The following is a 13,960-nucleotide window of genomic DNA, read 5'->3' on the forward strand; positions in this document are numbered from 1 at the left end:
GTTCTCTCTGCTACTGCACGGCAAGCGGTACCGGAGTCTTAAGGTATAGCGGGCAGCATTTTCACTTTTGTATAAATAGCGTGCCCAATTTCAACTTCCTGCTACACATGCCAAGAATCTAAGATATGCATATTATTAGAAGATTTGGATTGAAAACACTCTGAAGTTTCTAAAACTGTTTGAATCATGTCTGCGAGTATAACAGAACTTATGTAGCAGTCTGTTCACTGAGTTCTCATTGGGAAACGATATTTCAGTTCCTACCACTGGATATCACCAGTCTTTGCAATTTATTTGAGGTTATTTGAGGTTATTAATTTGTGCAATGAAGAAGTACGGCCATCTAGGAACTGCGTAATACTGTTGAGAGTTGTGCAAGACTAAAAAAGTAGCTTGGTTTGATGTCTTCCTGTATTGAACACAGACCCGTCTTCAATTTGATCGATTATTAATGTTTAAAAATATCTAAAGTTGTATTACAAAAGTAGTTTGAAATGTTTTGGCAAAGTTTACAGGCAAGTTTTGAAATATTTTGTAGAGACGTTGCGCAATTTGGAAGCTGTTTTTTTCTGCATCAAACACGCCAAATAAATGGACATTTTGAATATATATGGACGGACATATTATTTCTGCGTTTTATGTAGCGCCTGCAGGGTTGAAATATGCTACCCTCTTTGTTTACAGATAATAGCTTCTTATGCTTCGCCGAAAAGCCTTTCTAAAATCTGACATGTTGGCTGGATTCACACATTGACTCGGTACCGGTACCCCATGTATATAGCCTCATTATTGTTATTTTATTGTGTTCTTTCTTAATTGATTTTTTACTTTAATTTATTTAGTAAATATTTTCTTAACTATTTCTTGAATTGCATTATTGGTTAAGGGCTTGTAAGTAAGTATTCGGCGCACTCTGGTGTTTTGGCAAAAACAATGCAGGTGAGTTCCGTATCATATTCATTATTTCTAATCAACATGAATCCCACAGGGCACAGATGTCAATTCCATGTTGGTTCAACATAATTTCGTTGACATGACTTGGAAACCAAGCTGATTCAACCAGTGTGTGCCCAATGGAAGCCAAATGGCCACACTGCTCTGCTTGGTATGCACATTGGAACTGGGATGACTTGAGGCCAGTCTGACAGATTGACATGGCTGGTTAGAGTTCTAAGATGTACTGTAAACCCTGATTAGATTGTCCATAATGGATTATGGTGCTTGACAGTCTTTCAGTCTATGATCTGATGTGACAGATGCCAAGTCCACTCAAAAGTCATCAACAGCATTAATGTCTCTCTACTACACTGTAATTTCCTCTAATTTTAACAGCTTGTGTGTGTGTGTGTGTGCGCGAGCATGCGTGCGTGTGCACATGTGTGTGTTGGTACCACATCTCTCTGGAAGATGCACTCGCTCCTTTCGTTGTTCACTAGTCGGCTACTGGAGGAGTTCAAAGTCATTTGCAACTCCTCTGGGTGGCTTTACACCAGGGTGATCCCTGGCGTCTGGGGTGTCAGTGATAACAGGACTTTAAAAGCCCTCAGGGTTCGCTTAGAGAAATTACCAGATTTTGTATATACTGCTTTGTAAACAAAGGTAAAAATGTCATGTGAAAAAAAATGGGAGGGGGGAAGAGAAAGAAGGAAAAAAAACATACGACTGAATTTGCATCCTGTAGCACAAACTCAGTTCTGGGACACTGTAAAGTCCATGGAGAATAAGAGCACCTACTGCACTGAGACTAGGTGCACAGACATGATAACATACGCTCTAAACACACACATGTACACATGTATTTTGTGTTGTAGATATGTGGTAGCAGAGTAGGGGCCTGAGGGCACACACTTAGTGTGTTGTGAAATCTGTTATGAATGTATAGTAATGTTTTAAAATTGTATAACTGCCTTAATTTTGCCGGACACCAGGAAGAGTAGCTACTGCCTTGGCAGCAGCTAATGGGGATCCATAATTTCTGGATATTTCTGGGATACTTTCTTTCAGCTCATGAAACATGGGACCAACACTTTAAATGTTTATTGTTTTGTCCAGTATAAATGTCTCAAATATTTACATTTTGGAGAATCTCTTATACAATGGGTTAAAGTTATGTATAGTAGCCATAGATGTAAAATTGTAAATAATGGCTACTTCTCAGAAAGTATCAACTGTTAAGGGGAGTAAAACAAGGTTGTCCCTTATCAGCATATTTATTCATTATGGCCATCGAAATGTTAGCTATTAATGGGCTGCAATCCTGTTAGCGGGATGATATGACAACAGCCAGTGAAAGTGCAGGGTGCCAAATTCAAAACAACATAAATCTCATAATAACAATTCTTCAGACATACATGTATCTTATATCGTTTTAAAGGTAATCTTGTTATTAATCCCACCACAGTGTCCGATTTCAAATAATCTTTTCAGCGAAAGCACCACAAACAATTATGTTAGGTCACCACCAAGCCACAGAATGAACACAGCCATTTTTCCAGCCAAAGATAGGAGTGATAAAATGAATCACTAACCTTTGATGATCTTCATCAGATGACACTCATAGGACTTCATGTTCCCCAATACATGTATGTTTTGTTTGCTAAAGTTCATATTTATATCAAAATATCTGAGTTTATATTGGCGTGTTATGTTCACTAGTTCCAAAAACATCCAGTGATTTTGCATAGCCACATCGATTCAACAGAAATACTCATAAATGGAGATGATAATAATCATCAGAATGCATTCCCAGGAATCTCAGGTCCACAATAAATGCTTGATTTGTTCGATAATGTCTGTTATTTATGTCCAATTAGCTACTTTTGTTAGCGCTTTTGGTACACTTATCCAAACGCTGGTGCTGGACGACCAAATCGTCAGACAAAAACTTCAAAAGGTTATATTACAGGTCGAAGAAACATTTCAAACTAAGTACAGAATCAATCATTAGGATGTTTTTATCATAAATCTTCAATAAAGTTCCAACCGGAGAATTCCTTTGTGTCTTGAGGAGGAACGGAACGCATGAAGATATCATGTGCTATGCGCGATACCTGGAACTGGCTCTCTGCCAGTAGTCTGATTCATTCCCCTCTTATTCAGTCCCAAAACACAGAAGCCTCATTAAAATTTCTATAGAAGCTTGACATCTAGTGGAAGCCCTAGGAAGTGAATCTTCATACATATCCCAAGGGGATTTCAATAGGGAATGGGTTGAAAATATACCAACCTCAGATTTCTCACTTCCTGTTTGGATTTCTTCTCAGGTTTTTGCCTGCATTATGAGTTCTGTTATACTCACAGACATCATTAAAACAGTTTTAGAAACTTCAGAGTGTTTTCTATCCAATACTAATAATAATATGCATATATTAGCAACTGAGACTGAGGAGCAGGCCTTTTATTCTGGGCACCTTTCATCCAAGCTACTCAATAGTGCCCCTGCAGTCATAAGAAGTTAAAATAAGATCCAACAAAATTATCAAGGGAATAGAAATCCAGGGCATGTATGCTGATGCATGCTCATGTTTTCCTTTAAATCCACAATTTAAGGACCCCTCCTAAGGATCCCTCCATAGCCTCTATAGCCTCAATTTAAGGATCCCCCTAAGGATCCCTCCATAGCCTCAAAGGATCTAGATCATTTTTCTACCTCTGGATACAACTTTTACAATACTGTCTAGTTTACCAATAAAATGGTCTGATGGTGAAGTGGACATAGTCAGTATTCATATCCTGAAATTTGAATTACATAAACATTCTTTATCTTTTTTCTATCATAGGTAAAGAATCCAAGCAGTACATCTCTCCACAATAGTGTAAAATGTTCATAAATGTGTTCAATTATGTCTTGCCACAGTTTCCTTACATGAATACAATGCCAAAAAGATGCAACACCGTTTCTGGATGGTCATTACAAACGGTACAATTAGAGTTTATGTTTTTCTTAAACATCTTCATATAGTGGTTGGCAGGATAATATTTATGAATACTTTAGAAAATTTTGTTCACAAGAAGGTATATGTGGGGCAACATCCATACTTTTTCCCAACAGATAGTATCTATAAAACCATTCCAATAAGGAATGACATAAGGTATAGATACAACATCCTGCTGAAACAAGGTTCGTATCGCTCTGTTGTTCAATGGACCAAAAGAGAAACAAATCTTTCCTACTGATGAGTCAACAGGGTTAATGGAAGGTAGGTTCCAAGGGTCTGGTATTGAGCCATTCCTGAATAATAAAACAACACCTGAGGGAATGGCATCTAAAACAATTGCAAAATATTTAGGTGTTACAGGGATCTTGTAAAGTGCTAAGAATTCCTTATAACTAAGTAAAAAACCCTCTGCATTTACAGGTTGGCTCACCAATAGGATATTATTTTCAGAACCATTATTCTAAAAACAAAGGAGTATTTGTTTTACAATATATCCCGATTATTCCATATATAATATCTGTGTGGAGAAAATTATGCTTATAAATTAATGACCATGACAAGAAAACATGACGATGAAAAATAGAGTTTCACTGGAACTTTGTCAATATTATAATTGCAAACCAACATGAAGTTAAGGCCACCAAAGGTAAAATTCCACATAGAAGTGGGTCTTCTTAGGAATTGTTTTATCCAATTGATCTTAAAAGTATTATATAAGGTAGTAAGTCTAGAAAATTCAGCCCACCATACTCATAAGTGTTCATTACAACAGTTTTCCTAATGTAATGGGTATAGTTTCTCCACAGAAAGTTGAAAAGCATCTCGCCTATCTCCTTCCTTATTTTACCGTCACGATATAAAGATGGAGTGCTATATGTTAGCCTAGAGATACCTTCAGCCTTAATAATTAGGAATCTTCCTTTTAAAGGTAAGTCACTCTGTAGCCATTGATTTAGATAAGAGGGTTAAAATGTAGTAACCCTCGACTTCTGATCCTTAGTAATGGTTATGCCTTTCTTTCACTGGAATACCATAACATGAAGGTGTCACACAATCTTTGACAGCATGATTTCCCATTTATTAATGTTAAGATATAGACCAGATTCTTTGGAAAAGGATTGTATTATTATTGATTGATATGGGAATTTGGTTAACGTCTTTCAGAAAAACTGTAGTATCGTTAGCCAGCTGGCTTATAATAATTTATTTACCAGCCATGGAAATACCTTGTACAGGACTATTATTGTAAGAAGTTGGGTGATTAATAAAAACAGATACGGAGAGATAGGATAACCTTGCCTAATTCCTCTCTTAAACTCAAATCTAGGTGAGGTGCCATGTTTCAGTTTGATAGAGCTGTTACCATTTGTATAGAGAGTCTTAATAGCCTTACAGAAAAAAAACTAATTTTTCAAGGGAGTGGAAGAGGAACTGATGCTCTACTGTGTCAAATGCTTTATACAAATCTAAAAAATAATATGAAGCTATCCTCGGTTATTAGGTCTGAGTAGTCAAGTATGTCTAGTACTACTCTGATATTGTTAGAAATATGTCTGTTCCTCATAAAGCCAGACTGTGTTTCAACAATGATTGCATCCAGGACTTCTTTAATTATTTTTGCAAGTAGTAAGTATCTTATAGTCATTATTAAGAATACAAATTTATTTATAAATTTCTGACGTAATTCCATCAACACTTGGGGATTTATTGTTCTTTAGATGTTTGATAGACTCTATAATCTCTTCAACTTTAATGGGTTCATCACACTGTTTAGATTCTGTATCACTGATAGAGTGAACAATCCACATATCTGTGGATTCCTGCAGGTATGTAGAGCTATATAATTTCCTGTAAAAATTGCTACAGTATTTAGCGATTCATGTTTGGTCATCTGTAATAAAACCATCAATGTTTAACTTATGGATAGTGTTATTTGTAGAGTACAATGTCTTCCTAGATCTAATAAAGGCTCCTTCTGTTTTTAATCTAGTAACAGTATATTATCCAGATTATTTTGTAACTCAATCAGTTCCATGAGTGAGTCAAAAACGTTGGAGCAGTGAATGTAAGCGATATGGAAGAGATCTGCACCATTTAAGTCAACTTAAAGTGAAAAGCCAGACTGTGTTTGAACAATGTAGGCCTTCTTCTGGTGTAGTCATTCAATAACAAGCTAATACATTATTGAGGTACCTGAGTATTCCAACAAATAGTCACCTGAGGCTTGTTAGGTAATGTTAATCAGTACAAGGAAATTGAGAATACCATGGCTGAAACCATCAATCGGTTCCTTCAGGTAGGAACCTAGAGAGGAATATAGATTTCCAAACAGTTGATGAAGCAAGCAGGCTTTCCCTCATTTCGTGCTTACTTGATCATTGGCCACAACTTGTTCCTTCTTCTATGTCCTCCGGGCTGAGTTGCTCGGCAAAACGCAGACCATGGGACTGAAGGAACACGTTCTTCCTAGCAGCTTTCCAGACAGCATCCCTGTAGAATCTGGCAGTGAAGAGGATGATGATACCCCTTGGTCTTGAATCATTTTGCTGTTGCTTCTTGCGATGCACAACGTCGATGGTGTCACCAACTTTGTTCTTCTCTGCAGGCATAACTTCTTGGCAGATGCAGATAGCCTCTCGTCGCACATCCTCATTCTCCACCTCTGGCACGTCGAAGTCTCAGATTCAATCTTCTTGTGTATTTCTCTAGATCAGTGAGACGTCTATGGAAATCATTTTTATTCTGTTCCACCTTTTCCACACTTTTTTCAACTTTAGCCACTCTCATTTTCACATCCGTGATTTCACCACATGCAAACTCGAGTCTTTTTCAAGCCTCCGATTACCATGGTGTTCGCGTCTACCATTTTCTAAATGGCATCAGACCTGGAGTTGATGAGTAAGGAGAGGGTAGCCACAATGTCAGAGTCCATGTTGGGTTTTTTGGAGGGTGGAGGTTTGCACGGAGTAACTGGTAAAGAGGGGAACTCGTTATCTTCAACAGCATTCGAAAGCATGAGATTATCCATAGGTCAAGTGTAGTTATGGCAGTTGTCTACAGGCACGCTCCTCTCTTGTTGATTAGCAATAGAACAGCTAGCTTCTCCCCCACTTTTTTTTGATCTTGACTTCGCATGGACATGCCAAAATCAATTATCCAATTATTATTCATGTCACAGGAAAGCTCTCATATCTTGAACAAACAAAAATGGCAATAGCAATGACTGTAAACATGCTTTTTTCACAATCTTTATGGTTTGGTGCGGAGTTTGGTAAAAAAAAGTGCCTGTTCAAGATGCCATCTTGGCCTTCCAACCGGATACTCTCATACTACGCTGCACCAGAACTGCGGCAGTGTCATTTCCGGGAAACGCATGCTCAGGCCGCGATCAAATTACAGTTGCTTGGCAAAATTACGCTTTCCATCTCCATTCGAAAGGGATCCCGTATCCAGTCATCTTGTCTTCTGTACTTCTCCGGGAAGAAGTCACAAAACTTTCCCTGCAGCTTGACAAGACGCTGTTTAATGTTTTCAGTGTGTTGCGGTGCACTTTGTTGATCAGGTTCAGAATCTTGATGGAAATAATGTCAATTATCCTGTTAGAAACATGATTTGCCCGAACAGTAAGTTTCATCTTGAAGGCATCCACTTTGTCCCTTTGTTCTAATCAATTGTGTCCCCTCACTTGCATTGACAGATTGAGCGAATTGAGATTATAAAAAAATATCCGCCAGGTAGGCAACCTGTGCAAGCTATTCCTCACAATCCAAATGTTCGGCAAGAGGTGACTTGATTTCCGAAAGAAACGCAGCAATCTACACTCGAAGTTCATAAAAGTGATCCAACACTTTACCCCTGCATGATAAAGCACCTTCTGGTGCTCGCTACCCATATCCCTGCAGAAGGCCTGGAAACACTTGCTTTTCGTGGAACTCTTTTTGATATAGTTAATAACACACTTGATCATATCCTGGAAAATGGTGTGGAGCTCAGGCACCATGTCCTTCGCTGCCAATGCCTCCCTGTGTAGGAAGCAGTGATTCCAAGTTTCACTCGGTGCCCGCTCCAGGATCCGCTTTACTACTCCGGAGGGATTTCCCGTCATGGCAGCTGCCTCATCAGTGGTCACACCGATGTACCCATCCCACACCAGTCCCACGGAGCCCATGTACATATCCATTGTGTTAAAGACAGTCTCTGTGGTGGTGGGCAAATCAGCACTAACTGCTCCAACACTAACATGTTGATGTTTTAGGGTGGCAGGTAGCCTAGTGGTTAGAGCGTCAGACCAGTAACTGAAAGATGTTATTATCCCAGACGTGTCTGACATAGACCATTAAAATTGCATGGCTAGCCACATCTGTGGATTCATCAAGCTGCAGTGTGTAATGGCCATTTGTACTGATGCGCTCTGATGTCTGGTGCATTATGTCCTCAGAGATGTCCTGGATTCTTATCCTCCTGGTGTCAAGTTTGTTGGCAGGTGACTCTCCCAAGATTTCAGTGCACATATCAATTGCAGCAGGGAGTATGAGATCCTCTGCGCTGGTGTGGGATTTTCTGCATTTAGCAATGCACTGGGCGACAAGGTATGATACACAAAGTGTCTTTTCTTGTACCGTGCATAAGTTCTTCAATGAATCTTGTGAGGCCTTCAGATGTTTACTTTTTTTAAGTCAGCTGTCTCCACGCCTTGTATTAACACACTGTAGCCAGTTGCTGAAGTGTCAGACATAGGCATTGTTGTTCTGATTTTAGTTGTCCTTTGTTTTTTTTTGCATTGTTGTTTGCTGTTTTCTTCTGTCTCTTTTGTTAATTCTCTTGGTTGTTGGTGCATTGGGGGGGTTCTTGGGAGTGGGGAATGGAATTAATTTTCTTTTTCTTTTTCTTCTTGGGCGGGACTGTGGGAGGGGTCTCGAATGGTTGAGGGACAGCTATTGGGGAACTGTGGGGGGGATCTTGGAGGGTTCGGGTTCACGTTTTTTGGCCTGGTGTGAGATCTGTCAATGTGCCCTTGAGCAGGGAATTGACCCTGGATGCTTCTGTGTGTCCCTCTGAATGGGAGTCTGTTGGATGACTGGTGTGGTGTAGTTGTTGAGCGGATTCACTGCAAGTATATTGTATGTTTTGGATATTCAATCAAATAAATAACAAAAATAAAAAGTGTCAGACATAGGTAAAACACCTTCCAAAATGAAGGAATGGGCTGCCCCAGTGTCTCGCAGTATTTTCATTGGCTGCTTAACAGCATCGCCACATAAAAGGTTCATACACATCTGAACCAAAATCTTGATGAACTGGAGTGCTCCAACAAGAAGAAACAACCTTTTCTCCCTCTCATTTTTCTGTTTCAACTTAGGACACAGAGACTGTTTCTTTCTCATGGCAGTAATGACAAACTGGCGGATACGATCTTTATCTTTATCTGTGGGCACAGCTCAAGCAGTAATTTGTTTTTCAAGCTCAAAATAGTTTTTGCTCCAACTTTGCCTTTAGTTCTAACTCCCTTAGTTGCACTTTACGGGATGTACTCTACCCGTAGCGCCCTTTTCATCAGCCTATCTCTGAGAGGATTTCCTCCTCCACCAAAACAGTACCGATCAACTCTTTGGCTACTGCTTTTGGATCGTCAGATGCCACTGATGTCATAATGCTTTGCAATGACAAGTAGATTCACCTTTGTACATTTATCTAGCATCTCCCATGTAGGGTTTTCCACAAATGCTTCCAACTCTATGGCTTGAATTTTATAAGCCTGTGCCTTTATGCAACTGTCAAAATGACTCCACCAATGTTTATAACCCCTCAAGGTGGATGTCATAGACAAAAACTACCACAAAAGCTTATTTTGAACATTCAAATATCTGGGCAGAGCAGAGCTTCAGAGTAGGTGACTTGAGCGACTACCATACTCATGGGGAACAATATCCTGGACGCACACCCATTTTGTTACGTTCCCCAGCAAGAAAACCATACATTGTCACTCAAACAGAGAGGGGAAATAACACAGAGTAACTGACAACAACCAAAACGAAACAGGTGGGGTTTTAGGAGGGGATCTGAAAGACACTCATGGGGGCGAGCACTGAAAGTTGACCAGCAACAACAACTGGAACCTAAAAAAGACACAGACAATGAGCACCCACTAAATTTGAGCAAGAAGAGGCAAACAAAAGAAAACCCACATCAAACTTAAAGACAGGAAGCAAACCAAAAAGGTGGAACAAAATTAAATCAGATAAAGGTGACTTTGTCTAGAATTCTTTTTAAATAGGAGCAACAACTAAATGTGTTTCCCCTCCATATCTCTCAAGACAATTAGAGCACTGGACCAGGCACTCTTAAATAGCACCTGGGCCAACACAGGTGAAACACTAATGAGAGGGCAACCAGCACAGTTGTAACACATACTGACAAACGAGGGGACACCAATCGTGGCGCCCTACGCGCTAATGTGCAAAACGTGCTAAAGTCCAAACTCAAAACTGAAGATTTGCTGTTATTGGCAGAGAGGTTTGGAACTCTTTCTTATTGGTCTATTAACTAATTTACTGCATGGTGATGTCACCATGGAAGGCCAAAACTCCATCCCACCAAAACAGTCTGAAATTACAGGCAGTCTTTTCAAACAGCTCTTACACTAAAAGGGAATTATCATAATTTTCACAATTATTCCAACCTCTTAGTGTGGAAATATATATAAAACACAGAACAATCACGTTTCTGACTGCACTGGGCCTGTAATTGCTTCTCTTAAATGGAAATTTAGCTTCTTTTTTTATAACCAATGTTCAATGTAAATGGCATGCTAAGGAAGGGTGCAGATGCTTTTTTTAAAGAAACTTACCCCAACCATCAATTCACCTACTCATCCTGCAGCATGAATAAACATGAACAAATGTTCCAAAAACACACATATGTCCTTTTAGAAACGTGCAAGCTCTCAGTATAGTGATGCACGTCTTTAGATGTTGTGCACATGAAATTGTGTCATTCCGAACTTTATCCGCAACGTTATATTCCATTTTGTTGCGATACCACTCTGTCCATTCTAACAGCAGGCTACACAGAGAATGAAACAGCTGGATAGGGGGAAACAGTTTGGAGTTGAACAAGATGATATATAACGTTGCGGTTAAAGTTCAGAATGGCACAATTTCATGTGTACAACATCTAAAGACGTGCATCACTATATTGGGAGCATTTCAGTTTCTAAAAGGAAATATGTGTGTTTTTTGGAGCAATTCTTTTTTCAGAGCCCCTGTACTGCAGGATGAGGAAGTGAATTGCTGGTTGTAGAAAATAAAAAGTGAAATTTAAAAAAAAGTGTCTGGTCTGGTCATGCCACTTACATCAAAAATAGAGATTTGGTTGAAAAAAAGGCAAACTTCTCCTTTAACATAAATGGACCCATAACTTAATTGGGCAGCAGACCTATTATGCAAGACTTTCGTTCTGGCTTAATTGAGATTATATTGTGTTGCATGAGTGAAGGACAAAATCAAGATTTGGGTTTGGTCAGTTGAAATACTTAACAAAGCAGTCATTAAACAGTGTTGATGATGCAACTGTAACAAACATGTCAATGATAGCTGGTCCAAATGGGAAAGAAATTAATTGGGCTCTCTCTCTGTCTCTGTGTGTGTGTGTGTGTGTGTGTGTGTGTGTGTGTGTGTGTGTGTGTGTGTGTGTGTGTGTGTGTGTGTGTGTGTGTGTGTGTGTGTGTGTGTGTGTGTGTGTGTGTGTGTGTGTGTGTGTGTGTGTGCGCGCTTGTGTGTGTGAAGTCTACATCATACTCATTATGATAATGAGAGAAAAACATGCATGGTGGTTGTCCACCTGTGATAAACAGCTGCTGAGGTTCTGATACCCTGGTTCACCTGTGGCCAGAAATACAGGCTTTCAACTGAACAAAAAGCAGAAAAACACAGGTTTCCTACAGAAGTATATTAGTAACAAGACCCATAATGCTGTTCTCTAATACACAGCCAGAAGAGAGTATCATGCCCAAAAAAAATATAGAATCTCAGACACCAAGCTACATAAAAATACACCAAGCTACATAATACCTTTCGACAAACTTAGCCTAGTATGTATGCCATTTCACAATGCCAAATACTCCACTGAGATGTTTAACTAGCATAGAAGTGCCCTCACTCATTTGTGTGAGTGTTATAAAGTTAATATGTGAGATAAGAAACTGTTTCAACATCAGTTTCCTCCACTTTGCAGTAATGCCTTTTTCTTTTCTTCTTTTTTTTCTTTCTTTTTTTACCTCGATGGATGTTTATACAAAAATCTAATTAAAAAAAAAACACATTTGCAGCTGGACAGCTGGAAGGCTAATGTCCCTATAGATGCACAAATTGTAAAGTAAGTGGACCGACAAAATGAATGAAAAATATTTCAATAAAAAAAACTAAGGATAAATCCCAAAGATAGACAGGATTTAACTAATTTCTGTTTCTACAGGATCATTCGGACATCTTGCCATTTGTCAATTAGAAATCATCATCCACTCAAGCGATTCAATAGCAATTTATGGATTTACCAGTACATTATATACTATTATAATTAAATATGTATAATTCTCATCATATTAGCATAATTTCAAAGTCAAAACAATGAATAAACATAGGTACAGGCTTTCCCTAAATGGGCACATTTAGTTCCCCACCAAATAAATGTGTATTCGTTTTCTGTGTAATTACGTGCAATAGTTTTGCATTATTAGGAGCCACAGTCTATTTTAGGAAATACTTTGATGGTGCCTGCAGGCTTTACACCTGGGTTTTTTGTTTTTGAGCAGAGCAGATCAATTAATGAGTCTGTGCAGCATGCAATGCCTACCTGCGATTTATGCTGTTGTCCATCTTCGAGTTCTGACACACTGTTCATGATTGTCCATCGATCATTGACCATTCTCTGAAATTCTTAAAATCCGAGGTTTGACATCATTGGTAAAGGAAGAGTGTCATCAACATACCAGGGTATATGCGTGTTTGAAATATTCCAAGGGAAAAAAGGTTCTCACACACAAAACTAGGCTACTTCACTGCACAGATCTCTACAATTCTAACGGAGGTCCAGATGATGGGAATCTAGTACTACAAACATGTTGAAATCATACATACTTGTAGGACCCCTTGAAAATAGTTGCTTTGAATTTCCACAATTGTGAAATTGCTACAACGTTCCTTCTTGTTACAGTGTAAAAAAAAATCCACGTGCACTTTGGCAGTGCGCGTTTGATGCGTTGCAGATTTTCCGTTCCTAAAGAAACAAAAATTCACCCCTCGTTAACCAGAATCTAGAATAAAACCCCTTCTATTTCAATTGTTCTCAGACTCAAAATGTTGCCCAGTGTCCTGTCAAGGTTTTACGCGTGGGCTTTGTCCTTGTTAAAATGTGAGAGAGCTCGGGTAAGATATTCAACCGCCTCTGTTTTACCTTAATTTAATAAGCATGAAGCAACTCTCTGATAGGATTCAAGGCGCAGTCTTTCAGATTAGAAGCATATTGCACTTGGCAAGACGTGAAATCCAAGCCTCAACGCGTGTGCCTCCCTCAATGATTCCGTTCGCTGTGCAAGTGTGTGTGCCACTATGTTACATGAATGCCTGTACCTGCATGGGCTTTACGCACCCGTTTCAACTCCCTCTGAGATGAGGATGCAGGTCATTAATTGAATCGCTTAACATTTCGACAGGAGGATAGCTTGTTGCTTTCTTCTTCATGTGATGGAAGTTACAGACATTCAACATTGCCCTTCTATCATTGCCCTTCTATCATTTGCCAGCAGCATACCACCCTGCATCCCACTGCTGGCTTGCCTCTGAAGCTAAACAGGGTTGGTCCTGGATGGGAGACCAGATGCTGCTGGAAGTGGTGTTGGAGGGCAAGTAGGATGCAATCTTTCCTCTGAACTGAAAAATATAAAAAAATCACAATGCCCCAGGGCAATGATTCAAATCATATCAAATCAAATTTTATTTGTCACATGTGCCATATACAACAGTGAC

The 13,960-nt window shown here is 39.2% G+C and overlaps 1 protein-coding gene across 1 annotated transcript in view; it reads right to left on the bottom strand.

Annotated features, from left to right (window-relative positions):
- Positions 1–13,530, bottom strand: part of LOC109894862 (fibrinogen C domain-containing protein 1) — a 165,840-nt gene extending 152,310 nt beyond the window's left edge. The window contains exon 1 of the mRNA XM_031830402.1: positions 12,789–13,530. Coding sequence (XP_031686262.1) covers positions 12,789–12,860 — 72 coding nt within the window. The 5' untranslated portion in view covers positions 12,861–13,530. The remainder of the gene's footprint in view (positions 1–12,788) is intronic.
- Between the last annotated feature and the right edge of the window lie 430 nt (positions 13,531–13,960).

This window comes from Oncorhynchus kisutch, linkage group LG8, assembly GCF_002021735.2.
Source record: "Oncorhynchus kisutch isolate 150728-3 linkage group LG8, Okis_V2, whole genome shotgun sequence".
Classification (NCBI taxonomy): domain Eukaryota; kingdom Metazoa; phylum Chordata; class Actinopteri; order Salmoniformes; family Salmonidae; genus Oncorhynchus; species Oncorhynchus kisutch.